We start from the raw sequence: 27,101 nt of genomic DNA on the forward strand, positions 1-27,101 counted from the left end.
ATGCACAATGAAATATTAAGTTATTTTGGGCTGCGAAATGTTTTGTTTATACTTTAATTATAGACTGGGTGACCAGACTTCCCGGTTTATTACACAGGACAGTCCTGGTTTTTAGGGTCACTGATTTTTTTCTTCTTAAATTATATCTCCTCATTGTCCTTCTCTGGTATAGTTTGCAGAGAAGAAAATCAATTTTGTTGTGTCGCACGTTGATTTGACGATACATTCATTCTAGTCTTCAGCAAATCAGCTGAAATGTATCTGGTTACCATGGCAATGACGTCATGCGCTTAGCGCTCGCGCTCTATGTCGTCCTGTCAGTCGTGCAACTTCTCAGTGAGTGCCAATTCCTACTGTGTTGACTCATTATTTCCCCAAACCAGTCGGCAGATAGAGACAAAAAAGAAATCTCAGTATATATTATTTCTTTAGATAGGGATCATTATAGATAAAAGTAAACTAAATTGAAAGGACAAATTGAAAATTAAGTAGAAATAAGAAACTAAATTAAAATTTGAAACAATAATAACTCTGGTTGTAATAACTAACGCAGCTTTCACTTTCTTTAGTCTATGTTTGAGTGGAGGGGAAAAAGCAACAAATAATTGAAATGTCAACAGAACGCAATAAAAATTGTGTTGAAGGACAGTTTTGTCTTCATACACCTAAAGCATATGCTTTCATTCTGAAACCACTTTGAAGTCTGTTCAGCAGGATGCTAATCATAAAATGTATATACGAAATGCAACAGAGGTGTTTTTGTAACATTTTTATTGACTATTGTGTTTTCTTAGTTGTGAAAGTTAAAATATTGATGTTGAGTTTACGGTTACAATTTTAGTTCAGATTCATGACAGATTAATTCAGACTCAACTCGGACTCGGCCTGTTATGGATTCGGTCTTGAGTCCGACTTGGCCCCTTTTGGACTTGGACTCGATTTTTTAAAGACTCGGACTTGACTCAGACTCGATTGTTTAAAGACTCGGACTTGACTCAGACTCGACTAAGGTGGAATCGAACCCAACACTAACACCCAGTGTGACACCCACCTTGTAAACCACCAAAAGGTCATTTTTGAGAGGAATCCAGCAGTTGCTTCTGGACATGCATTCTGAAAAACCAATAAAAATACCAGTAAAAACACCACAGGCACTTCAGTTTGCTGTTATGACCTTTCAATAACCTTTGAAGTGTTCTAGGAAATCAATGATCAAATAAAGTTTATGGCTATTAAATCTTTGATAACTTGCTGGCCTGTCTTGTAATTTTGTTGGCCTTTGAGTCTTTGTACATAGGGCACTGCACAAACATGCACACTTACAGGATCTGTAATCACACTGGAGAAAAGAGGTGGCTTTTCATTGAAGCTTGACAGGATGAGTTCGAGCAGGGTGAGTCCGAAATAAATGTAGAACGTTGTAAACCTCAGCTTGTCTTTGACCCCATTCTGAAAAACAGAGAATGCTGCTTTATCAACTAATAATAACATCTCTACACAGCACATGAAAAAACCTTTGAGCCCTGAAAAAGTCATTATTCAGCTGAATCCTGTTATGTAAAAGATCCTAGATATCAGTGGCGTTTTCTCCGAGGAGGCAAGAGAGGCAGTGCCTCCTCAAAAATTCGGGTAAGAAAAATAAACGACTGTGTATAAATTAAACAAATAAAATATTACGAGATGTGACCACAAATATTGTGTATAACGTCATATTTCTAAAGTAATTCTGTCAAACAGCAACACCAGCGGATACAATTTCAGAGGGAGACAGTGTCTCTCACGCCTCCCTTGTGTTCATTACGGTCTCATTAAACTCCGGCGTGGCGGGAATGTGAGGGCGGATAACCGCATAATACCAGCAAAAAGTCACGTGAGCGGAGACAATGCCTCACTGTAAACCTTAATGCTCAAAGTCACTCATTGTATTGAGTAGGGGAAAGATTAGTTCAAATAAATGAACCTTTATGAGTATTTAGAACCTTCTCTTGACACCTTTTAAGTAACATTAATTGTTTTATTGTTTTGAGTTTAATGAACTTGTCTCTTTAAATGTACAGAAACTTAAATCCAAATGAACTTAAAGAAATTAGCAATGGGAGTGTAGATGCAGAGACTTCTCCAAAAAGCTTTAGTTTGCTATAAAAGTGATGTAAGCTATTGGACATTCCTTGTTCCTCTTTTTTTCAAGCTTTACTTAATCTATTTGTTTTGGATCAACATGAATATTTTTTGTTTGATTAACTGAAACTAGGCAGGGGATTTCTAGTTCCCAGCATGGTTTGTATGGCACTCGAAAGAGAGACTAAATGTTAAAATTAAGTGTTATATAATGAGTCTTTGTGCAAGATGAATGTAAAGGGGGAAGACTTGTTAGTTTTTAATGTTTTGTTGTGTTATTTAGAAGAGTTTCTGTTATGTCTGAGGTTTGGGGGTTACCATTATGGTGAATAGTGGAGTTTGAGGTTAGGTTGAGGACAGGTACAAGATAACAATGTTCTATATTGCCTTATTCATTGAGCAATTGCTTTGCTAAACAAAGCATACTGTTTCCAATTAGCATGCATTCAGCAAGCTAGCATTCAGTGTCCTAGCTTATTTAAAAAAGAAAGAGATTAATTTAAGGTAAAACTGATGTAACCTTAAGTAAGCCATTCATAGGTTAATTTCCCCGAAAACTGTAAACACTGTCTCTGTGGTGCTTGAAAAATTCCAGATTTTTTTAGAGACCCGTTTAGACCCGCCCCAACAATGTTACTCAACCAGTTGCGTGAGGACTATCTGATTGCAGGCGAGGGGCGTATTCAGAAAGGTGTTTTGAAAACATTGTTTTTTTTTGCAATACCGTTCGGTGGCGCTAGTGTCGTAGAAATTACATACTTCAGCTTTAACGTGTAATTTAGTTGAAGTATTTAAAGGGGTCATGACATGCCTTTTTTATTATTTGAATATGTTCCTTGAGGTACACTTATGATTTTAGTCAGTTTTTTTTTGCGCGAAAAACATATATTTGCAAAACATGATCATTTTCCACCCTCATTCTGACCCTCGGTCAGAAACACTCAGTTTTGGTGCTGCTTCTCCTTTAAGACTTGACCGTAAATGCCCACTGTTCTGATTGGCTATCAGCTCTTGACTGATCTGCTCTCTTCTCGCCATCTCACTGCGCACCACTACTGGGTGGGCTATGGAAGTGATTAAAGGTAAAGTAGTTGTTGATGTATTGTTCTGGAGACAGTCAAATTCAGTCAAAAAGTAAATTCCTCCACACTGTGACATCACAATGTGGAGGAAGTAGAGAACGAGTCGTTTTGGCAGTTTGGTTTCAACAAATGCTCTTTTTGCAGTGAGGAGAAAGTTTTGAGTTCTGAAACTTACAGTATGTTTTTATAGTACAATGACCTTTTACTGTATATGTCAAAAGGTCAAGTAAAATTTGATTCCTCATGTCAAGACCTTTAAGTTGAGAAAACATGGTAATTTTTAGTTCAGCCAAAGAATTAAATTTAAAGTGCCATCTAAATGTAAGATTTAGCTGTATGAGTGTAAATAACATGCATATATAGTATAAAATCAAAATCTGAAAGTTCTACTAACTAAAACTTGAAGTTTATTAACTTATAAAATTCGATGTAACTGATTACCTAAAATCTTTTGAGTTCTGCTAACTTATTAGGGTTTACAGTACTCTTGATTGGCTCTTGCACTCGCAGCGGGTCTCCGCAGATTGCTATGAATGAGACGAGCTAATGTAATGGGAGAGATTATTTACTGTACAAAGTAAACAACTAGCTAACACAGACACCATTTTGTCACATCCAAATCAAAATGAACTTAAAATGACTTGGAATGTCAGCAATGTTTGCAATGTTAAATGAGGAGTAGATGGCTAATGATCCGAAAATAAGGTGACTATAAAAATAGGTGAACAGTTGCAATGTACATGAAACATGCTTGTTGCAGTATTATTGTTGGTATTATTTTGGAGGCAATGTAAAATATAATTATAATTTTAAACGTTTAGAGTCTTTGATTTGATTTCATAAATAGTCTGTTAATACGAACATAGCTGTATGCTTATTAACAGTGTAAGATAAAAGGTATGTGCCTTTCCATAAGAAATCTGATATATGGCAATGAACAAACTGTATATATGAAAGTATGTAGTTCATATATGTGGGCTACATACTGTAGCTTATTTACATTCCACTATGATTCAGGAAAATATATGTTACATATATGAAAATATATGTTGTTGCATATATGTGCAAGTGACTTTTTTATATCATATATTTTTATATAGGCCTACTTTTTTATATAATTTGTTGTGATGTATCAGATTTCAGATTTGTATAGATTTAACCTGAAAGCTATGTAAATGTCAAATGAAACTATTTGCACTGAAAAAAAAACAAAAAAAAAAACATGAAATGGCACTCATTTCAAAAGTCCACCACATGCTGCTAGATGTCTCGTTTTTATTTGATCTCAAAATTTCAGAAGCTCGTAAGCATCGTCTAAACTCCTAAAGGAATACCTGACCCAAAAATGGAAATTCTGTCATTGTTTAGTCACCCTTACTTTGTTTCCAACCTGTATGACTTCCTTTCTTCTGCAGAATACAAAAGATTTTAGATTGTATTTTCAATGTCATACAGTTCTGAACAACGTGAGGGCGAGTAATTTTGGGTGAACTATCACTTTAAATTCCAAATGTTACATCAATAGTACTTTTCTAAATTTGTGTACATAATTTAGTTTTTTTTCCTTCAGACTGAAAATCAGATGTTGAAGGAATTTCTGAGACCAGTAGTTACAATCTGACACAGTTATTTCAGTGTTCAGTCCTTGAGTTGTGTTTGTGGCTCTGTGAGTTAGATAAGCTCTCTTGAAGCTTGTTTAAGAAACAACAGAATCACTATTCTCTCCAAACAGTCCTGCCCTAAACTAAACTCCTCCTGTAGTCTCTGCCCTGAAAGCTGAACAAGTAGGTCAAAAGATGCACATGAAAAATCAAAGATTCCAAACTAGGACTGTCAATCTATAAAAAATACTGAATCAACATGATATGCTGATTAATTTATCAAATAAATCGCAACTAATCACATAGAAATGTTCACTGAGAAAAGTCCCTAAATGAAGATAATTAAAATATATTACATTATTGTGGCAGACAAGTAATAGACAAAAGTATTTGAAAAAGAGCCTATCACTGGCCTATCAATCCAAAGCAATCTGTTTTACAATTGAGTTTGTCAGTCTGTTGGAGTTAGACTTGGGGGCTGTTCAAAAAGAACACTTTCTCTGCGTCTTGCTGTTTTTTCAGTGTCTCCCACCATGAATGTCACGTTGTAAGATAGTGTGTGAAGTTACAAAATGTCTAGAGATTCTTTTCCATTCAGTTGCACTCCATCTAGTAGTTTTTGAATACAAGAGCTCTTCCTGTGTGAACGGCTCCTTACTTATTTTGTTCTAACAAAAAAATCATAGGAATATTCCTTACTATCAAATTTACATCCAAGTAATTTTAAGATTAATTATACTACATCAACACATTAAATTGACAGCCCTACTACGATCATTATTTCCTTAACTTTAGTTTACTTTCCTTTAATCATTGACTGAGTTAGTGAAAGAATGTGCTAATGGGGTTGGCGTGGGTGGCTTGGCACAGACCTCTTGATTGGCGTGCATGATTTTGGAGCGAAATGGCACAATGGCACACAGCACTGAGATTGTCCAAAATATGAAGAGCACACCAGATGACTGCACTCCTCTCAGCCTCTCAAACTGGATCAGGAAGGTGGCTAACAACTGGAAAAAATAAGAGACAGAGAGACAGAGAGAGAGAGAGAGAGAGAGAGAGAGAGAGAAAGCACTGTTTAAAAAATGAAAAAAGCATAGACATCTACAATCCTTCTGGGCACAGATAGCGCACAATGAATGTCAAAAAAAAAAAAAAAAGGGACTGCAATTGCATTACTAGGAGCACTTACAGTGACAACGAAGTTATTCGATACTATGATAAAGTATTTATCAAGAATTATGGTCCATCTGTATTCTTGTCAAACACTATAAAAGGGGTCATATCATACATATGTATGATTATTTTTTCCCTGAGGTCTACTAAAGTTGCTTTGCAATGCATGCATAACACTGTGACAGATTCATGAAACAATCCGCCCAGAAATCACAAAGTTGCGGAAGTACAAAATGAGTCGTTTTTTTGCAGCTTGGTTTCAATAAATGCTCTTTTTGGACAATTTGATTTCTCATAATAAAAACCTTAGAGACAGAGACATTCAAACACACACACACACACACACACACACACACACACACACACAAAAACACATGCTGATGCAAATCTCACTTACCATTGTCATGCCAACTATTAAAGGAGTTACAAAATATACTGGGGGTTTAGGGTGACCCTGGTTCATCTCATGAAACGCAGAAAAAAGATCTGTCCAGCAAACTATCCACAATATCAAGCCCAGAACCTGCACACAGACATAAACAAACATTAAAAGAGATGACAAGGGAGTTTAACCATGAAGACACCCCTGCAAAGGAGACTTTCACTACTTAAAATCTCTTACCGTTTTGATTCTGTTTAATACAGACATCATGATGTAGCCTCTGCTGTTCTTCTTGAGGTAGAGGATATAGAAAGGGGAAGTCACCCACAGGTAGATACAGGGAACCCATGGCAATATTGACAGCTGAAAGCATTCTGGGAGGTCAGGCAGGTCTGTGTACAGGGTGAGATTGGGCTCCTGGGGAAGAGAAGTAAACAGAACAAAATTTCATTTTTGAGTAAACTATCCCTTTCATCGCAGCTGAATGCTAGATTTGTCAGTATTTACTATATGACAGTACACATTATATACACTCACTGAGCACTTTATTAGGAACACTTGTACACCTACTTATTCATGTGATTCTCTAATCAGCCAATCGTGTGGCTGCTGTGCAATGCATAAAATCAAGCAGATACAGCTCAGCAGCTTCAGATAATGTTTACATCAACCATCTGAATGGGGAAAATTGTGATCTCAGCGATTTGGACCGTGGCATGATTGTTGGTGCCAGATGGGCTGGTTTGAGTATTTCTGTAACTGCTGATCTCCTGGGATTTTCACGCACAACAGTCTCTAGAGTTTACTCAGAATAATGCCAAAAACAAAAAACATCCAGTGAGCGGCAGTTCTGCGGACGGAAACACCTTGTTGATGTGAGAGGTCAGTGGAGATTGGTCAGACTGGCTGGAGCTAACAGAAAGGCTGCGGTAACTCGGATAACCACTCTGTACAATTGTAGTGAGTAGAATAGCATCTCAGAATGCACAACACGTCAAACCTTGAGACGGATGGGCTACATCAGCAGAAGACCATGTCGGGCCCTTTATTAAATTGCATATATCAATATTTGATGAAAAAGGCCCCCATATAAAGGTCATTCAATATATAATAATTCCTGCTGTCAGTCAATTAAAAATGTTTTTATTGGGATTAATCACATTGGGGTTTTTGTAGTCAAGCACGATTAATCAGATTTTGAAAGTGCTGAAATTTGACACTATATAAACTCCTTTTTCTGTAAAAATGCATTTATTTCCTTCTTAGGAACAACACAAAATGTAACCATTTTCCAAACAAAGCCTTCCACGGTATAAAGATAGAAATGCACTAAAATATCGCCAATTCAAATAACATACTAAATGTTTCACAAAGTCTAATTGGGAGGTTGACTAATTAAAAGAACTAGTCTCCCCATAGGTTGAGTATTCATTGCAATGGGCATTAAATCTCTTAAACTCTCATCCTCCACAACATTAATCTGTCAATAGACTGTGGCTATCTGCTTTGCTACAGCAATCGTAACGCCGTGTTCATGTTTCGCATCAGGGCGTCAACGCAAGCATCAAGCGCTACTTTGAACTCCAAATGAAAAGCGCTTGCAGACAAAAACGTTTCATTCTGCGTTTTGGTGATAGTTAAGACTTGTCGTGCTTCTGTGGTAATTAAAAAGCACCTTACTTAGGCTGAAAAATACTTGATTTCTAATTTTTATTTCTTACCATTTTTGACAAAACGGAAGGAGATGTTGCACCCAAACATAGGTGAATAAATATAATGTATTATATGATGCCTTACATAATAAGACTTCATCAAACAACAGTTCTTTGATGTATAACTTTTGTCATGACAGAGGCTCCAGAGTGAACCATCACTATAAAAGTGCAGTAAATGACATCTCTAGAGAGGTGCCTTATTCTCTTATCAACCACAAACAAAGGAAAGGGGAACGCAGAGGTGCATTTGTGTACCCTTCTCTCGTTTCTAATTGCTGTGATTCTTTAGAGTCTCTCTGTGTGCGAGATTTGGCCAGATCACCTAAACAACTCATCCTGTTTGAGCTTATGGAAACCATTATCCATTATCCAAAAATGCATTTAGTTCAATACAGAACTTGCTACATATTTTACCACTGGTTTTACCAGTGGTAAAATATGCTGGCTACCACCCCTGGAGTTCGCTAGCTCGCTAGTTCGAATCCCAGGGTGTGCTGAGTGACTCTAGCCAGGTCTCCTAAGCAACCAAATTGGCCCGGTTGCTAGGGAGGGTAGAGTCACATGGGGTAACCTCCTCGTGGTCACTATAATGCAGTTCGTTCTCGGTGGGGCACGTGGTGAGTTGAGCGTGGTTGCCACTGGGTGGATGGTGTGAAGCCTCCACACGCGCTATGTCTCTGTGGCAGCGCGCTCAACAAGCCACATGATAAGATGCGCAGATTGACAGTCTCAGACACAGAGGCAGCTGGGATTCGTCCTCCACCACCCGGACTGAGGCGAATCACTATGCGACCACGAGGACTTGGGCGTTCTAAATTGGGAGAAAAAGGGGAAAAAACTAAAAAATAAAATACAGAGCTTTAGAGCTCTTTACTTTAATAAGATAATGGAGACGATGATACATGTTGTGTGTAACATCACATTGTGGCCACTTCTCAATTCTAATTTCTATACTGTTTGTAGGCTGTTTTACATATCCTTTAAAGGGATAGTACACCCAAAAATCATAATTTACTCACTGTCATGAGGTTCCAAACCCATATACACTTGCATTTTATGGAAATATGCAATGAAAGTAAATTGTGACTGAGGACAATCTGTCTAACATCTCCTTGTGTGTTCCACAGCAGAAAGAAAGTAATGGGTTTAAAACAACATGAGGGTGAGTAAATGATGAGAGAATGTTTATTTTTGGGTGAACTATCCTTTTAAATCTGAAGATAACACTGTCTGTTGTATAGGTTTTTTTCCATCTGTTTAATGTGTTGTCAAGCCAAATACCCATGAGACAGCACAGTCGAGTGGTCTTACAGGATGTGGTCTGTGGTTAAAAGGGAAGACACCCTTCTCTGTGCCAACTTAGTCATGGTTATGAGGTCAGTCTGATGATCACATGCACAAATCCGCGAGACAAAAGGTAATTACTGAGCGTTGCTCCATTTCGGTCAGTACTACCAAGATGAGCGTTAAAAAAACAGTTATATAACAATGCCATCTCACTGATGAGCTTCGGATATAATTATGCCAGCTCTACTGAAACATGTCTAGCTTCAGTGGTTTAATACAGTTGTGTTAATTGGTATAAGATCCTTTAAAATAATTCTTCTCCCTCAAGCATTCTCTTGTTAAAACCCCTCTTATACCCACAGAAGGGTAAGGGTAATTTTCGGTCTCTCTAGGACTATAGCAACCCAGTTCTTTATAGCAGCCTAAGTCTATTGGATGAGGTATATTTAGCTGCTGAATAATGTAGTACAGAGTTAACCGTGGACTGCTGATTGTGATTGTTAGTTTAAACATGAAAAGTTTTATTGGGTCACATAGCCAAGAAAAGCATGAGAATTAAACAAAATGTTTTCTCATTTTTCCTGGTGTCTCTCTTTCAAGTATGTTCTGGGTTTAATATAAGATAAGCTCTATCAACAGCATTTGAGACAAAATGTCGATGACCACAGAAAATCTTCCCGTAGTAAACTGAAATCGAAGTAAACTGGGAATCACAGAACTGTGAAGCTTGTATTTTTGTTAAAGTAAATTAAACAGTGAGTAAAATCCTGTTTATTATTTGAGCTGAAAGTTGTCTGAATCTTGGGACTACTTTTTGTATCAACTATGTTGATGAAATTCTGGTTATGCACTGCCAATATAATTTCTGTGGGAAGTGAATGGGGGCCAATGTTAAAATATATAGCCACAAGACATAAACAATATGTTACAAGTTCAAAGTTAAGCTCAATCGACAGCATTTGTGGCATAATGCTGATTACCATAAAAAATTATTTAGACTCATCCGTCTTTTTCTTTCAAAAAAAATAAAAGTCGAAGTTACAGTGAGGCACTTACAATGGAAGTGAATGTGGCCAATTTATGGAGGGTTTAAGGGCAGTTATGTGAAGCTTATAATTTTATAAAAGCACTTACATTAATTTGAGCTGTAAAGTTGTTTACATTGTCATTTTTACAGTCATTTTAGGGTTTGTTGACATTATATTGTCATGGCAACAACGTTGTAAAATTTGTCAGTAAGCGATGTTATCACACTAAAATCATGTTAAAACACATATTGTTTATTTCTCATGGCTATACTTTTGAAAGTGAGTATTTTAATGTTTTTGGATTGGCCCCCATTCACTTACACTGTAAGACTCCGTTTTCACCTGGTATTAAGATGCATTTCGGGTGATCCGATCACATGTGGTCAGCCCTAAATACAGGTCTAAACGGGGTCTAAAACGTTTTGTGATCGGATCACGGAAACCACATACGAATGTGGTCAAAACTGCATGACCACATCACATTTGTAACGATGCTGCTGGCGCTGGCAATGACAAAGATGATGACGATGGAGTGAAGAACCCAAGTGCAATTTTATTAACAAAAGTGATATCCACAAAACCCTAACTACAAACATGAAAAATAAACATAAACATGAACTTGACTAGACTTAAACTTGACTAGACATAAACTTGACCAGACATAAACTTGACCAGACATAAACTTGACTTGACATGAACAACGTTACCAAACACAATACCTGACCAAGCACAATGGGAAAACATGAGGGCTTAAATACATGGACATGGGAGAACATAAACCAATGAACAAACAGAACTCTAAACAAGATAATCAAACAATGAAAACAAGACATATGAACATGGAGGGAAAACAGGACATCACATGACTTGGGAACACATGACATGAAACAGGAACTAAACTTTTCAAAATCAAAGACATGAAACACATGAATCAACAAAATACACATGACAACATTTGAGGTGTAAACGCTAATCCATCCTGTGTGCGTCCCGGCAGCAGTGAAGCTCCACCCCTCACCTATCAATCAACTGCTGCGCTAAAACAAGAGTTACATTTTTGCCGTTTAATAGTGGCTTTTTAAAAGAAATAACCGTCCAATCGGAAAATTGAAAAAAAGTGGATACATACACAATCACGAGAGCTTCATGGATTTTCTTTAGTGTGTCTGAAATTAACACAGATGACAAGCTCCTTTAATACAGGTAATCCACTAAAATGACAGATGATTCTGCTTGAAATGTTGCGTTTGTGCTTAGATTAAATTTCAGCCACATCTGTGAGAAACAACGCACCATTTTTTTCTCTCGCACTTTCTTTGTCTTTTCTGACTTTGTTGCGCTTTAATATCATGCAGTAACACACTGACATAGTGATTGATGTCATCATGAAACAGAGACCCTCCCCCCCAAATATGAACACAAGTGGTCACAGAAGACACATTAAGCAACCAGGTGTAGACAGCAATGTGTCTCATCTGAACACGTGATCGGATCACCCGAAACGCATCTTCATACCAGGTGGAAATGGAGCCTAAGTGCCTCACAGTAACCCAGATTTTTGCTTTCTTTAAACAAAAGGAGGGACATGTCGAAATAATTTTTTTTGGTAGTCAATATTATACCACAAATTCTGTCAATTGAGCTTAATTTGTATTAAACCCACAATATTCCTTTAACTAATGTTGAACGTTTATTTCCAAAATCAGCACATACTGTTGATCGCATGTTATTAAGCAGAACTTAAAAAGTGGAGTGGGGCTTTCGTTAATTTACAAAAGTTTTTATGTGCTACTTAAATAACTATGATTTGGGAAATGCGGGGAAGAGATTAAGTACTTACTTATTGGGAAACCCAGCCAAGGTCAGAAAACGATTCTATCACACTAACAAATATAGAATGTTTAGGTATTTTAGCTATACTTTTGATACAGTGTGTATTTTTATATTTATTGTCTAACCCCAAGTACATCCATTGTAAACGCCTTTCTAAAACCATGATTTTTGCTTAAAAAAACAAACAAACTGAGGGACGATTCGAAATTATTTTGTGTGGATACTGACATCATTTCACAAATGCTATAGACAGAGCTTAACTTGTATTGAATTGTATGGAACTGTATGGAACATTCCCTAAACTCTATCTCTCTCACTCTCTATCTTTCTATGTTTACACTCTTGTTTAATGGGGCACATCCTCATTTAACTTGGAAGAAGTCCTTGTGTGCCGGGCTCTTGGCCAGCTCTAGTTGTCCTGCCCCTCTTATCTAAACCATGTCAAGGCCACACTGTCTTTCTATCTCTATCTACACCTTATTCAAGTCATTCAAGTTAATTTCATGCATATTAGTTTATAATAGCTTTAATATTTTATTCATGGTTTCCAGGCAAAAATGACGCCCATCTGTCCATGTCTAAACATTCCTCTGTCCTCATCCCTCAGTGTTGAAACAGATGGTGTGAGCACAGCAGACCCACTTTTTTCAGTTCCACACGACACACCTTTTAGTGATTCATTTTCACCTCAATTAAACTGTCAAAGAAAAACTAACCTTCAACTCTGATCCTTTTCTACAAACACATTTTTCACTAAACAACACTGCTGAATTAATGTGCTTTTTAAATGTAACCAATGATCTTAACTTGTCTCTGCCACATTGTCACAAAGTCACAATGTCTCATGTGAAATGAAATGAATACTCATGAAAAAACTGTTTTATTCTATTATTTTAAAATTCAATATCATAACTGATAACATCATAAGCCTAATAACAATTTATGCCCAAATTATGTTGTGACTGAATGTTTTAAATTGCAGAAATATTGCGAAATGTTTAAAGTTGCGGTTCTTTACAGTAGGCAGGCTGATAAACACCTGTATGCCGAACAGGTTTCATTTTGATCCCATGAAACGAACAGGGAGCGCAAGTTCTGTACCATGCAGCTTCTCACGCACAGCTAACTTTTTCCATTATTTTCCTGTGTTTCTGTGCAATTGCTCACATAGACTGTCATTATACAAATATTTCTTTCCCCATGTCAGTCTTTTATTATGGTATGATACATCTCCGATAACCCCACCCCTAAACGGCACGTAATGAAAACAACGACTGTGATTGATCGATTCGATCGATACATGTCAGATAGAGGGCTTTTTGCTGTCTACGTGGTTGGTTCTTCCCAACTGAAGCTGTTATAGATCCCAGACCTATGCCACAGTCATAGAGTATTTGTGACATTGACCATATTAACTCTTTTGTGCAAAAGGTCAGTATTCCTTGCTTTTATTGAAGCACATCCATTTGGAACATTCTCAAATCGATGATGAGAAACATTTGATTGGTAGTGTGTTTCTAATAAAATTAATTCACACAAATGCACATATACACCCTTATCATAAAATCTTGAAATCGTTTAACCATCCACTGAAAGCCGTGTTGACAGGAAAAGGTGTGTCAGAGAATGACAAATGCTTTTCTGAAATAAAAGCCACAAAGCGCTATAGAACCGAGCATAAAACCTTGTCTTAACCATCTGATTGTATATAATACATTAATTCTGTACTCTCACAAGAAGCACATTAATGTAAACTAATACACCACTGACTGGTGAGCTTAAGTATGTACAATTAAATGACAAAACCTTTTTAATTTGCTGAGAGTCAGTACTCGTCCCAGTCCTTAAATGTGTAGTGTAACCAAAACATAAATTAAAATGTAAGGAAGAAATGTGTAAGGTTGGTTATATTGGTGCAATATGGTTACATTTTGTCTTGCAGACAAGTATTTAAAGGAAAAGAAAAAGTGCCAATGAACACAGATGCTCCATATCTTTGTGTTTGGAGTAATTAAGTGAAACATTTTAGCAGTCCTTAAAAATCCTTGTGAATATTAAAGGTGGAAGATATGTTCTGAACTGTATTGATGCACTGCAGAGAGATAAAAAGCACTTTTTAAACACTAGAGGTGCTACTAAAATTGCTTTTATTAAAAAACAGCAGATTGGGGGCCTGGGTAGCTCAGCAAGTAAAGACGCTGACTGCCACACCTGGAGTCATAAGGGCATGCTGAGTGACTAAGCAAACAATTGGCCCGGTTGCTAGGGAGGGTAGAGTCACGTTGGGTTAACCTCCTCGTGGTCGCTATAATGTGGCTCTCGCTCTCGGTGGGGCGCGTGGAGAGTTGTGCGTGGATGCCGCAGAAAATAGCGTGAGCCTCCACACGCGCTACGTCTCCACGGTAATGTGCTTAACAAGCCATGTGATAAGATACGTGGATTGACTGTCTCAGACGCGGAGGCAACTGAGATTCGTCCTCCGCCACCCGGATTGAGGCGAGTCACTATGCCACCACGAGGACTCAGAGCGCATTGGAAATTGGGCATGCGAAATTGGGGAGAAAAGGGGAGAAAATCCCCCCCCCCAAAAAATTAACAGTCTTACACAGTGCTATCTTATGACATATTTTACTAACTATAACGCATGATTTAAAAACAAAATATTTTAACGCTTGCATTACATAACCAACTACATTTACAAGCTTTTTGAGGCATGATAAAGTATTGCGGTACTTCATCTGATAGAGCGTTGAACTTTGAAGACACGGCAGACAGGGGTACGAGTCCAGCAAATCATGCAAGTTAACACGTGAGCCGAAAGTGTCCTAGAAGCTGTCCAAATGTCTGAGACAACATTGAAAATGTGGGATTTTTACAATTTAAAACCTTGCAATAAACGTTTTTTGGAACATTTTAAATATGTAAAGACAGAAACATTCAAGTTAAGTGAACAAAGATGTTGATGCATTCTAAAATGTGTCATACCGAAATTCATCACACGTCTCAAGAACGCATTGCATACTCAACATTGCCACATGGGTGCTATAGTGGATATTAGCGTGAATTATAAGCTTTCATGATGAGTTTTCGCTTTCAAGCCAACTACTGTCTTGGCAGAGCAATTTTGAAGAGAAATTTAAAGAAAATATTGTTGAGAAAGTATTGTATACTTCAATATAGTTCATTTTCGAGGTCAACGGATAGTGGATTTGCCGATCCAAATAACCAAGGTGGTGGAAAATAGACTAGTTTTTTTTTATCGATTTATAGAGTGATAAAACATATCTTAGGATGTTTTCACAATTGGTTTGTTTGCGTGGACCGAACCCGAGTTCGTTTCCTCACCCTCCTGCTGCCCCCGCTGGTCTGTGTTCACGTCATATTATTTGGGTTCGAACCGCGGTTCAATTACGTCATCAACATGAGTACAAGCAGCTGCTGTTTAGCACTGTAACACAGTAACAACCTGAGAAGACATCACTGTATTAAGTGAAGTATTAAAGATTTTCTCTGGATTTACCACGAAAACTTGTCATTCACAAAACAACACTTCTGTTTGTCTTCCGCAAATGCATTGAAATGATGTGATGAATGTTAGTATTTTTCTGCCGTGAGCCAACGGATGCATTGCAAGAGATGTGAAGAATGTGAGCTGCTCTTTGAAGGGGATTTATTTGGACACAAGCAGGTATGAGGAATGCATTATACCACAATAATTGCGATCGCAAGCCTGCAAAGACACGAATTACTACGTCATCACAAACGGTTCACTTCTGTGATTTGGTACAATTGCATTCATATCAGCAGTGAACCGTACCAGAGTTCACATGAACTGTACCCCAGACCACCTTTTCAAGCGGACCCAGGTGCAGTTCACGGTTGCACAACTGAGTTTGGAAAACAGCATTCACATTATCCAAACGAACTGAACTTTGTGGTCATTCGACCCAGGGTGCACACCAAAAGTGCTAGTGTGAAAGCAAGTCTTTCCTTACTACGACAGGCACAGACATTGAGGCTACAAGAATCCAAAATAAATAAAATCTCAAAAGCAGTTTATTGTGCTACCAAAATCCCAACAATAACCAGTACAATTACAATTTGTTGCATAACGCAGGACCTGAAATATACGGGTGACTTGGCTCCTGTTCCAATGCTCTATAAACAAGTATTTGTCAAATGAAGATTTTTAAAGCCAACTTATTCACCAGATGAGGTTCATTGATGAGGAATTTCTTGCCGATAACCGATAGTCTCAAAAAGCAACTATCCACACAGATTAATCTGTAAAACCAATATGCGGTCAAGTCAAAATCAAATAAATTATTAATGAACTGGCCAAAGAATTTAAGGGGGCTGCATTAAATTAAAAAACGTATATTTTAACATTAGACGTTAAATTTAGATTTTAAATTCACTATTGTTTTATATAGAATTGTTCTATAGTCTATACAGTATTTAACACAATTACATCAGAAGTAACTGTAATTAAATTACTTAAAAATTAAGAGTAATCCCTTACTTTTTCAATGAAAAGTAATTTAATTACAGTAATTAATTACTTAATAATGCATTACACCCAACACTGGTTGTTACCACCACAGTAACGCAAGACTGCAAGTAAAGCATGTTCAGCTGGAGCGTGCACAGGCAACATCCTGGCCAAGTGATCTCATCTGCATACGTGTTTTGAATGAATGCAATATGAATCATAGGGGCTCTCACGCAGCCTAAAGTTCTGTTTCTTCGGCTGGAACATGAACAGATATACGCACAGAACAAGTTTAAAATGACCGGCATCATTAATTTACTAAGAAATCTATTTAATAAGTCATATTTCTATTGTCATTATAGTTATGCTTATACAAATACACCAATATATCGTTATACTGTATTATGTGTCAGGTAAATTTAGACCTATCATTCACATCACGTGCGCAGACTGCGGAGACTGTCTACTGATTTCAATGCAATTTTTTCCACACTTTTTTTAGCCTCTGAAATAGTTTACAATGGCTTTCCAATGATCAAAATATATTAATGCAATTTATTAAATGTCACTTTGTCTCTGATAAACTGTGAAAGATGCGAGAAAGATACATTTAAGATGCACATAATGGACTTAAGAGCGGTTCAAAGCTCTTTTTAAATTACAAACGGTTTTACGTGCTACTTAGATAAGGATGCTTTTGAGAAACGCGCCGTAGAGATTAAGTACTACTTAAGTGCTACTAACGTTCTATTTAGTTTTTTGGGAAAATCAGCCTTGATTTGTTTGTAAAAAAATAAATAAATAAATAAATTCTAATAAATTAGAAAGAATGCAAAATAGAAGCATTTTTACTAGTGGTCTCTAGAACTTTGGAACCCACTGTACATTGTGTGAGCACATTCAGGCTAAGAAGATGAGAGCTTTTTGATGGCACTTCAAAGGGACTCTTTGTTGCTGGAGAATACCACTCTTATTATGTCCCTGGGTTTAATCTGCAGTGCAAGAGAGAATTTTTTTTTGAAAGGTAGGATAATAATTCTCTTGTATATTACGCATTAAGGTTTATTCATCTTAAAAGTGGCACAGTCAGGATCTATTCAGTTCTTGGTATAGTTCAAGCTTTTTTGTTTTTAGTCTTTTCTGTTTTAATAAGTAAACAAGTAAAAAAAAATAAGCAGTGGTAAAGTATGAATACACATCACCGATCAGCAGCCCCCACCCTGCAGAGTCTCAGCAGGTACAGGTCTCAGCGAGCTGTTCACAGACGTTTTGTTTGAAAAATACTGGCTGACAACCACAAACTGTTCCCACTAAGTAACGTCAACTCGAACGAAGCCCACAGCAGGGAAAGGAGGGGAAAGGTGGCCTGTGCTTCCACAGTGTAAAGTAATACAGACTAGTAGCCGGATGAAGGCACAACCTAAGTGGGCAGTATCAGATACGTTTGATGGCACTAATAAGGATTTTCAAGGCACAGCACGGCAGTGGAAGAGCGAGACCCTAGTCTTACTACCTTAGGACTAATACATTCAAATTAATTTCACATACAATCTTTTAACATCTTGCTTTCCATTTCTGAGAAGTTTAAGAAGGGTTGAATATTGACATATCATGCAAAACGTGATTTTCCTTGTTCCCTAAAGTTTTCTGGGGCTGCTGACTAATCCTGTGAAAGCTTGTCCTGCAGTAAGACAGTCTGTTGTCTAACTTGAGATTGTACAGTGGTGCCATGCTGAGACAGCAAGCTTATCACAAGTTGGTTTGACACACAAACAACACCCTTGTGTACTTGGAAAAAAAAAAATGTGTTTGAATATCACAATACTGTAGGCTGTTTTCAAAAGACTCAAACCACAGCAATAGAAAAAGAATGGTTAATAATTAGCCTAAGAATTATCTACTTCATCATGCTGTCAACACGTATGGTATACACCAGTGTTGGACAGTCGATGAAGGGCAAGATGGCTGTAATAACAGACACTTTATATTCTAGTGATATATACTAATATACTGGACAGTACTCAGAAATCACAGGCAGTGGCTGATACTGTAACTGTGTTGATTGGCCGATTAACAGAAGTGGTAATTCTATTGCCAATGTATCAGTTCCAAAATCTACCAAATAGATATTGTGAATGGATAGTGCATATTTTATGCTTTCCAATGTTTGTCGGTGAATTTTGAGTAAACTTTATAAAGAAAACTACAGTAAAATAAGTGTTCAATTAAATTCAGTAATTCTGTGTACATCTTATCAATTGTATTATACTGTATATGGGTAGATGATGCATAACATGTCAATGGATATTTTTGCATCAACATCAAGATTTTAGGTTAAAATACACATGAATATATAAGGGAAAGTGTATATCTTAAGTCACCATTTCACCATTTTTAATCACCTTTTTCCCTTCAATGGCTCTTTGTACGAGGTCCTGCAGTATGACAAATTATTTTTTTAAGTACAAATATTCTATGTAGTCTCTCAATTAGTATGAGGTCATAAAGCATTCATAATAATTGTAGAAATAGCAAAATATTGTTTAATCTCATGTGACCCCGCATACACATGTGTGGATGTTGTTTTTGGCTTCGCTCTATGCAGCGCATAATTTAAATTCATTTAAACCGACTGATCTCAGTTCAGAAGACTCTGGGCTGTCAGTAAAGGGTTAAACTTTCAACACACATAGTCATGTGACAAAACAACATGGTGCCAATCACAGCAGAGTTTGTCTTTGGGAGAAACAGCAACAAAACTACATCTGGTAAGAAACCTAATAAAGTTTTTACATTGAAACCTGTTTGAGTCAAAAGATTAGAGTCTCTAGTTTCATCCGATATGCCATTTTTAACATTTGAGTGATATATCACGAAATGTCACACTGCTAAACACAATGTACACTAATGTGTACTTTAAAGCATTTTTTTCCCCTTAGAAATCTTATATTTACTGTGCATTATCACAATGAGAATCAATGGGTTCATCCAAAAGCTGAACAATTTTACTTTCAGAGACTTTATATGGAGTAAGGATGAAAATATGGTGCATTTTGAACTGTTCTGAGACCAGTGCAGACAGACAGCACACTGGAGGTTAAGTCATTCACTATATAGGGAGCAAGGGAGCATCCTATAGCTCTCTATGCAGTGTATTCAATCCAAACTTCCAATAAAAAGATCAGTTTCAGGCTGCAGATGATGTTTGGACCACTCAACATGTTTGGCAGACATGGGACAATGATAATCAGTATATAGATTCATAATGATTTTATTTTAACATGGTTGGCAGTGATTGGATGATGCTGGCCATTATTTGAATCAGAATTAATTATGCTAATTTCTGATGTAATGTCTGTATCATCTCAAAAACATGAATAATCAACACTCCTGGAAACATAATATAATTAAAAACAATTGATTAAAATCTGACTTTTTATAGCTTGGTATTATAAAAACTTAGTCATGCTGTCTGCATATTTGCTTTAGAGTGTTTATTAGGTGCTACTAGTTACAAATCAAAAAGGGAAATGGAAACTGCACACAGTAGTCACGCTCGGGTGTCAGGAGGTTAAAATAGTGTGAAATGAAGTACAGCTTGCCACATTTCAGGACATGTCAACTTACCAAATATATTTCATGTCAACAAGTATCTGCATTATATCAGCCATCATCCACCCTGCTCTCTAGATATCAGTTTCGGAATTGACCATTAAAAAACCCATATCAGTCGACACCAATATATTCTTTGTGTTTAGATCACCCACAGTGATTATCGTGATATCTACAGTGTTTTCGTGAGATTATCGTGAGATCTACAGCATTATATTACTGCACAAGGGGAAGTAATGCTTTCATGCCATTAACGATGCAATCAGCATGATCGTCACTTGTATTATTTAGAATGAGTTGTTTAAAATATGGCCTCAGTCATTGACTATATTTGATACAGGGATATCAAATTCTCTTGAGGAAATCAAACATGCACTCAGTAGAAACCCAAGAAGCAGGTTTTGACTAGTCTAAACATGCATTCAGATTGAGAGAATGACTAGAAAACTGACTACAACAGGAAGTGTGGCACAAGGACCAACTTTTGCTTTCCAAACAGTATTCAGCAGCATATTTCCTCCTCAAATAATCATAAGACTCTGCATCAGCACTGCTGAGCTATTGCCTGCATCAGGGGGAATTCTGAAGGCTTTCATGAAGAAGTGAAACTGCGAGAATTTTCCTATCTTCATTTGTACTGTTAGGGACTATTTTTATCCACTATCTTGTAATATGTGTTTTTATTCTAGGCCTACACTAGAATTTATTTTCTCACCCTCATGTCATTCAAACCCCTATGACCCATTAGAACATTGGAATTTCTGGATGCTCAACCAAACTGTACAGTGTTTTGATTGCTCTGCTTTAAAGCCACAGCATTTTTCAGGGAAATCAACTCACAAATGACTTTTTAAAGTTACTTAAAGTTGTCTCTGCACATTATGCTGGGATGGAAAAATAATTTTGCTATAAAAAATGTATACACAACACCTTTAAATCTTTATTATGTTAAATATTTGTTCATGTAGCTAATTTGAGTTGTGTGAGTAATGATCTGTTTATCTCATTTAGTAACACACTAGCATGCACCGCTTGCTCAACCAAAACCATTTGACATGTTGCTCAACTACATGGGTTAGTAAATACATTTTTACTCAATGTTGTTAACTCTATGAAGTAAATTTAGATAGCTTGCGAGTTTGGGTCAAGCGACTGCAAGCATAAACGCTTGCACAGCCCCTAATGATTATATATGAATTTAGAAGTTTCTCTGTTTTGAAAAATATTTGTGCACAGACAGACTTGTAACTTCTTAGAAAGTATGAAACAGAAAAATGAACAAGTCAGAAAGAGAAATTTTTATATAATCCCCGCATCAGGTCCGAGTCTTAGAGCTATTGGCAGTGCTGCCAAACTATATAATATAATATAATATTATTAGAGCTGTCAAAATGAATACGTTAACGCATTCCATGAATTAAAAAGTTTAACGCATTAATTTTTCTTAAACGCAATTAACGCATTTACCGTTAATAAAGCATAAACCAGCAAAAAAACTGGTGGGACTAGGGTGGAACCTTTGCGATGAACCCAGAGTCATTACACTGACCTTCTGACGCACCTACCACAACACACACACACAACAGCGATGGGAAAGGGCCTCTTAAAACTATTTATATGTACAAAACAAGCCCAGATGGGACAGAAAGCAAGTACTTTAAAGCAAGTAGCCTCTGTAAGGCACAATTTAATTACCACAGAAACAGGTTGAGTCTTAACTATCACGAAAAAGCAGAATGAGATGTTATCTGCAGCGCTTTTCATGTGGAGATCAAAGTGGCACTTGACACTGACATTTGCTGTAGCAAAGTGTATAGCCATAGCCTGCCCGGTGATTAATATTGTGGAGGACGAGAGTTCAAGAGATTTAATGCCCATTGCAATGAATATGCAACCTATGGGGAGACTAGTTCTTTCAAACTCCCACTTAGACTTTGGGAAACATTTAATGTTACTTGAATTGGTGCTATTTTAGTGCATTTCTATTTTTATTCTGTGGAAGGCTTTGTTTGGAATATGTTAATAAAGCATTATTGTAACATATTATTTTGTTTTATTTCCTAAAAAGGAAATAAATGCATTTTGACAAGAAAATAAATATATATAGAGGTCAAATTTTAGCACTTTCAATATCTGCAATTAATCGTGGTTAACTATGAAAAATTATGCGATTAATTGCGATTAAAAATATAATATAACATAATATAATATAATATCCATCCATTTCTATAGCCGCTTGTCCTATGCAGGGTCACGGGTAGTGCTGGAGCCTATCCCAGCTGTCTCGGGCAGAAGGCAGGGAAACACCCTGGACAGGTTGCCAGTCCATGACAGGACGACACAGACAGACAAACACATTCACACTCTCACTCAGACCTACGGGCAATGTAGAGTCCCCAGTTCACTTAACCTTCATGTCTTTGGGCTGTGGGGGAACAGAAAGGCCCAGTTGAGCCAGGACTCAAACCTTCTTGCTGTGAGGCAAAAGTGTTACCCACTGAGCCACCGTGCCACCCTTATAATGTAATGTAATGTAATGTAATGTAATGTAATATAATATATGACTGCTGAAAACATCATGTCAAGTCAAATACTGTATATACTATTGTTATTACAAAACCTACACTACACAATATTAGAAAATTAATAAGACAACTATATTGCAGTATTAATAAATTTTTTCTGCAGTTAAGGTAATAAGTAAAATTTATTGTGTTAGAATGACTGCAAAGTAACCACATGTATGCATGAAAGACAAACAAAAGGCACCCAAGGGAGACTAACTGACAATTATTTTACAAAGAGTTTAAAGAAATGAAGTTTGGTTAGCATGAAGCAGCAACTGAGTCCGGGTATTGTTGTTCCATGTCTGTGATATGATCAGCCAGCTGTTGCAGCGCTGCGCTCACACACACTTGTGGAGGAATATAAACACTCACCAGAATAAATGAGGAAAACTCCCATGGCGAGTAGAAAGGCTTACAGTTGATAAAGAGCGCTTCCAAATTAGGACAGCACATCTTCTTTAATGTTGTTACATCTGTACATCACTTTCATTGATGTAAAAGTTGCTGTACAGATGTAACAATGTAAAATACAGGGTAGGATGAAATAGACATAAGTTCTTGGGAAACATATTGTTAAAAATCATCAAAATGACACTGGAACAATGCAATAAAACATCTGAATCTGATAATAAAAAAAAATTTTTTTGCTTACATCATTTTCTTTAAATATAAATAGAGCAGTGCGGCTGTACTCCTTTTATCGGCAATATGAAAGAAGACATTTAAGGACACGGGCAGCATGTGCTACATAGAGGAGGGGTGGATGTAGAGCAAGCGAGCAATATCAGAGAGAAATAAAGAAAAAAGAGTGGGAGAGAAATTTATTTCACTGTGTCTCATGAAAAAGAACAACATCCTCTACTGCAGTCAGAGAGAGAGAGCTGCCAGTTACCTTACATGCCCCTGTGGCTTTTGAGCAAGCTAATCTAAATCTGAGTGTGCAGAATAAAATGAGCTGAATGCAGCCAGACAGCGGCGTCTGAACTTTTTCACTCCTCCAACTGGAAGTAGGGCTGCACATGTTTTGAGAGAACATAATGAGTTTGACCACAACTTAGCTTTGGCCTACATCAGGGGTTATCAACCATTTCTGACTTAGGGAGGGACCCCCACTTTGACTCCAAATCAACCCAGGGACTTCTTTTTTTCTTCTTTCGAAAAGCTGTGAAAACGTAACAGTGATTTTTTTTACATTTTATTTGCTGTTGGAGCAAATGGGTAAGAAGAATTTATATTTGCTTTGGTCTCCCATCCACCATTATACAAGTTTACCCTGCTATCATTTACTTCCACATTCCAAACCTAGATATGTGAAAAGGGTTCACTGCAGTGTCAATGTGCTCAATTTGCTGGCTTAGGAACTATACAATGCTCAAAGCATGAAATAGGATATCTGATCTAGTATAAAACCAGACTGGTCTCATGAACATTATGTGGCCATTACAATATTTTTGCAAAATGAAATTACGTGCCTTATTACACATTTGGCTGCAGTTTCCCAGTGAAATGCCCAGCGGGGGGCAACAAAAGCGAGTGAAATGGTGTCATAATCAAACGAGCTTAAAGGTGAATATTAGATGGAGATTTTAATGAGTAAAAGGTACCTCCCCAACCTAAAACTTTCACCTAAACCTAACCAATATTGATCTAAAATGGAATGAGAGATAGACACAAAACAGCCATCCTTACCCTTAATCAACACACAAACCAAACCGATAGTGTCCAAAAACAAAATGAGAAATGAAGAACACATTTTCTGAAGCAAACACTTCACCTCGTGTCGCTTCTATGACACTTTTGTCACACGTGTCAGCTTGCGTGTTTGATTGGCCTCGGGCCGCGTTCTTCCAAGTCCAACGCTCTATCAGGTGAGCTACCGTGGAAGCTAATCTCATTGGATTACATGTGTAACTGTAGGTGATTCTGTAATACAAGCGTTAAAATTGATAGTTTTTCGAATGATGCGTTACAGTAAAAGTGTTTCGATATCATAAGTGTGTGAGTTATTGTGCGAAAAATAAGTGTTTATAAAGTCATAATCAGCCACTGTAGTCGTGATTTGTGTGAAAGTAAATAAAATGCACAGTTGTTGTAGTGCCTCAAGTGTTCATTTCACCTGGAAACTGCATTTAAACGTAGAATTTAGCAAATAAAAGTCAGTTTGCAAAAATGTAGTTATAGTAACGTTCATTCTATGAGACTAGGTTGTTTAAAACTGATTGTTCCGGTCACAGATTCGCAATGGTCAATGCAGCATTCCAGCCGTGATCAAATATATAATATAATAACAGCTTTGTATGGAGCTAAATTCATGACTAAATTCTTTGAAGCCTAAAAGCATGTTGAATTGCTCTAATCGAAAAAATAAATGCATTGTATTATCAGTGCTTGCATTTAAATGCTTTGAATTTACAGTGCTTGCATTTTGGGAGGCTGAAATTTAACATGGATGTATTTTTAAGCATTAAATATTTCATTTGGAAACATTTCACAACTAATTTCATTTTTAAAAATTGAAAAATAAATATTCACCTTCCAAAGTTAATTTCCAAAATATTCAGTTCATTTGAAAATACCATCTAGATTTTTCGACAGGTAAAATTCAGCCTGTTCTATTTCGCTTAACAAAATTCGCTTCCTCAAATTCAGTGGTTCAAATTCCACATCCAGGAACTGCAGGAAAAGCAGCAGAGTACCGAGGCACAATCTCAACCTGGTGCTATCCGTTCTCACCAGTAGGTGGTGCAATACGATCAGGACCACTGAAGACCAAAGCACAGGTAGAGAGAACAGCCGATTACGTTTTGAGTTTGTTTTTCCAATTTGAAAAGCAATGAGCAGAAACAAGAAAACGAGAAAATAAAATAAAATAATATTTTACAATAAAAATAATAAATGAATGAATGAAAAATGTATTAGGCCTAAATCAATAAACAATAGGCCTACCTTTATGCACGAGTTGGAAGTGGCCGCATGATATTAAATTCAGAAGGAATGATGATGATGATGTTATACTGTATCTACGGGGAAATTGTCTATCTTGGCACATCTTCCCACATTCATTCTCTTTACAAACTCTCGTCTTCCTCTCTGACACCGAAGGGCGCTGTCACACGCACATTATTCTGCATTGATGATCAGCTTGGGCGCAAAGCGCAGATTCTCCGCTTAATCAGTTAATGTTTGTACATTTACCTCATGTTAGTGCTTCCACCGCCCTATTGTGCACACGAAATAGGCCTGCCAACATATTAACTTCATGTTAAGTGCAGGTTTGGGAAACGCACGAGAAAAAAGAAAACATTTTGCCTACGAGAAAACCTGATGCAAATTTATCGCAGCATTTCTTTTTATTTGTTATCATTTCATTAGGATTAATTGAAATATTTTTGGGTATGGTTTATGATTAGCATTGACGACATGTCACCCATTGAAATCAGTTAATTTTAAAATTAGGTTTCATTTTGCAGTTTATTTTAACCTGGCAAATTTACTTGTGCACTCATTTGCTTCCAAGCCCTGGCTTTCAAATAATCTCTTTATGAGATTTTCAAAGGATCATGTAGTTCAAGAATTTTAATGACATGCATCTTTTCTTCCATGTTTTCAGCAATCTGATATGAGCTCAGTAAATTGTTGTATGATTGGCTTTGAATAATAAGCCTTTCAATGACTGCTGCAGAGGCTTAGAAAAAAGATAATATAATTTACCTCTCGCGGCGCCAGTCACGAAGAGCCGTGCATGTGAAAGCGGCAGGATATTGGGTGCACGAGCACCGCTTGCTTGCCGCCTCCATGTCGCTAGCAAAACCGCCCGCGATTTGCCGCTTTCCACGTGCCTCTCATTGAAAACGAACTAGAAACTTGTACATTCTAAAGGCTTGCTAGTGTGTCAAGGCCTTTAGAACGTTCGCTTTGACCATATCAATTTTCTTATTTGAAATAAAAACAATTGTCTAACTAAATTTTTTAACAGGAATATGATTATCATGTGAGATATTTTGCGAAAATTCTGTTTATTTTTATTTGCAAACTATTAGTATATTGATTGGGTGGACCAGTGCTGCTCATCATAGTAACATCATTATATTTGTGCATAACTTTATAAACATTTGTAATTTACCTCCCTGAAAATGTTTAAAGATATATTCATCCTAATTAACTGCATAATTACATTTTGTTTTACAATAGTTTTGTGCAGAACGATT

The 27,101-nt window shown here is 36.9% G+C and overlaps 1 protein-coding gene across 1 annotated transcript in view; it reads right to left on the reverse strand.

The window, feature by feature from the left end:
• LOC127423159 (ATP-binding cassette sub-family C member 3-like) overlaps window positions 1-27,101 on the reverse strand; it is a 79,218-nt gene that overhangs the window by 40,438 nt on the left and 11,679 nt on the right. The window contains exons 2-6 of the mRNA XM_051667274.1: window positions 6,600-6,776; window positions 6,375-6,500; window positions 5,674-5,811; window positions 1,324-1,449; window positions 1,052-1,113 (exon numbers count right to left, since the gene is read on the reverse strand). Coding sequence (XP_051523234.1) covers window positions 1,052-1,113; window positions 1,324-1,449; window positions 5,674-5,811; window positions 6,375-6,500; window positions 6,600-6,776 — 629 coding nt within the window. The remainder of the gene's footprint in view (window positions 1-1,051; window positions 1,114-1,323; window positions 1,450-5,673; window positions 5,812-6,374; window positions 6,501-6,599; window positions 6,777-27,101) is intronic.

The sequence above is a fragment of the Myxocyprinus asiaticus genome, chromosome 32 (assembly GCF_019703515.2).
Source record: "Myxocyprinus asiaticus isolate MX2 ecotype Aquarium Trade chromosome 32, UBuf_Myxa_2, whole genome shotgun sequence".
Classification (NCBI taxonomy): domain Eukaryota; kingdom Metazoa; phylum Chordata; class Actinopteri; order Cypriniformes; family Catostomidae; genus Myxocyprinus; species Myxocyprinus asiaticus.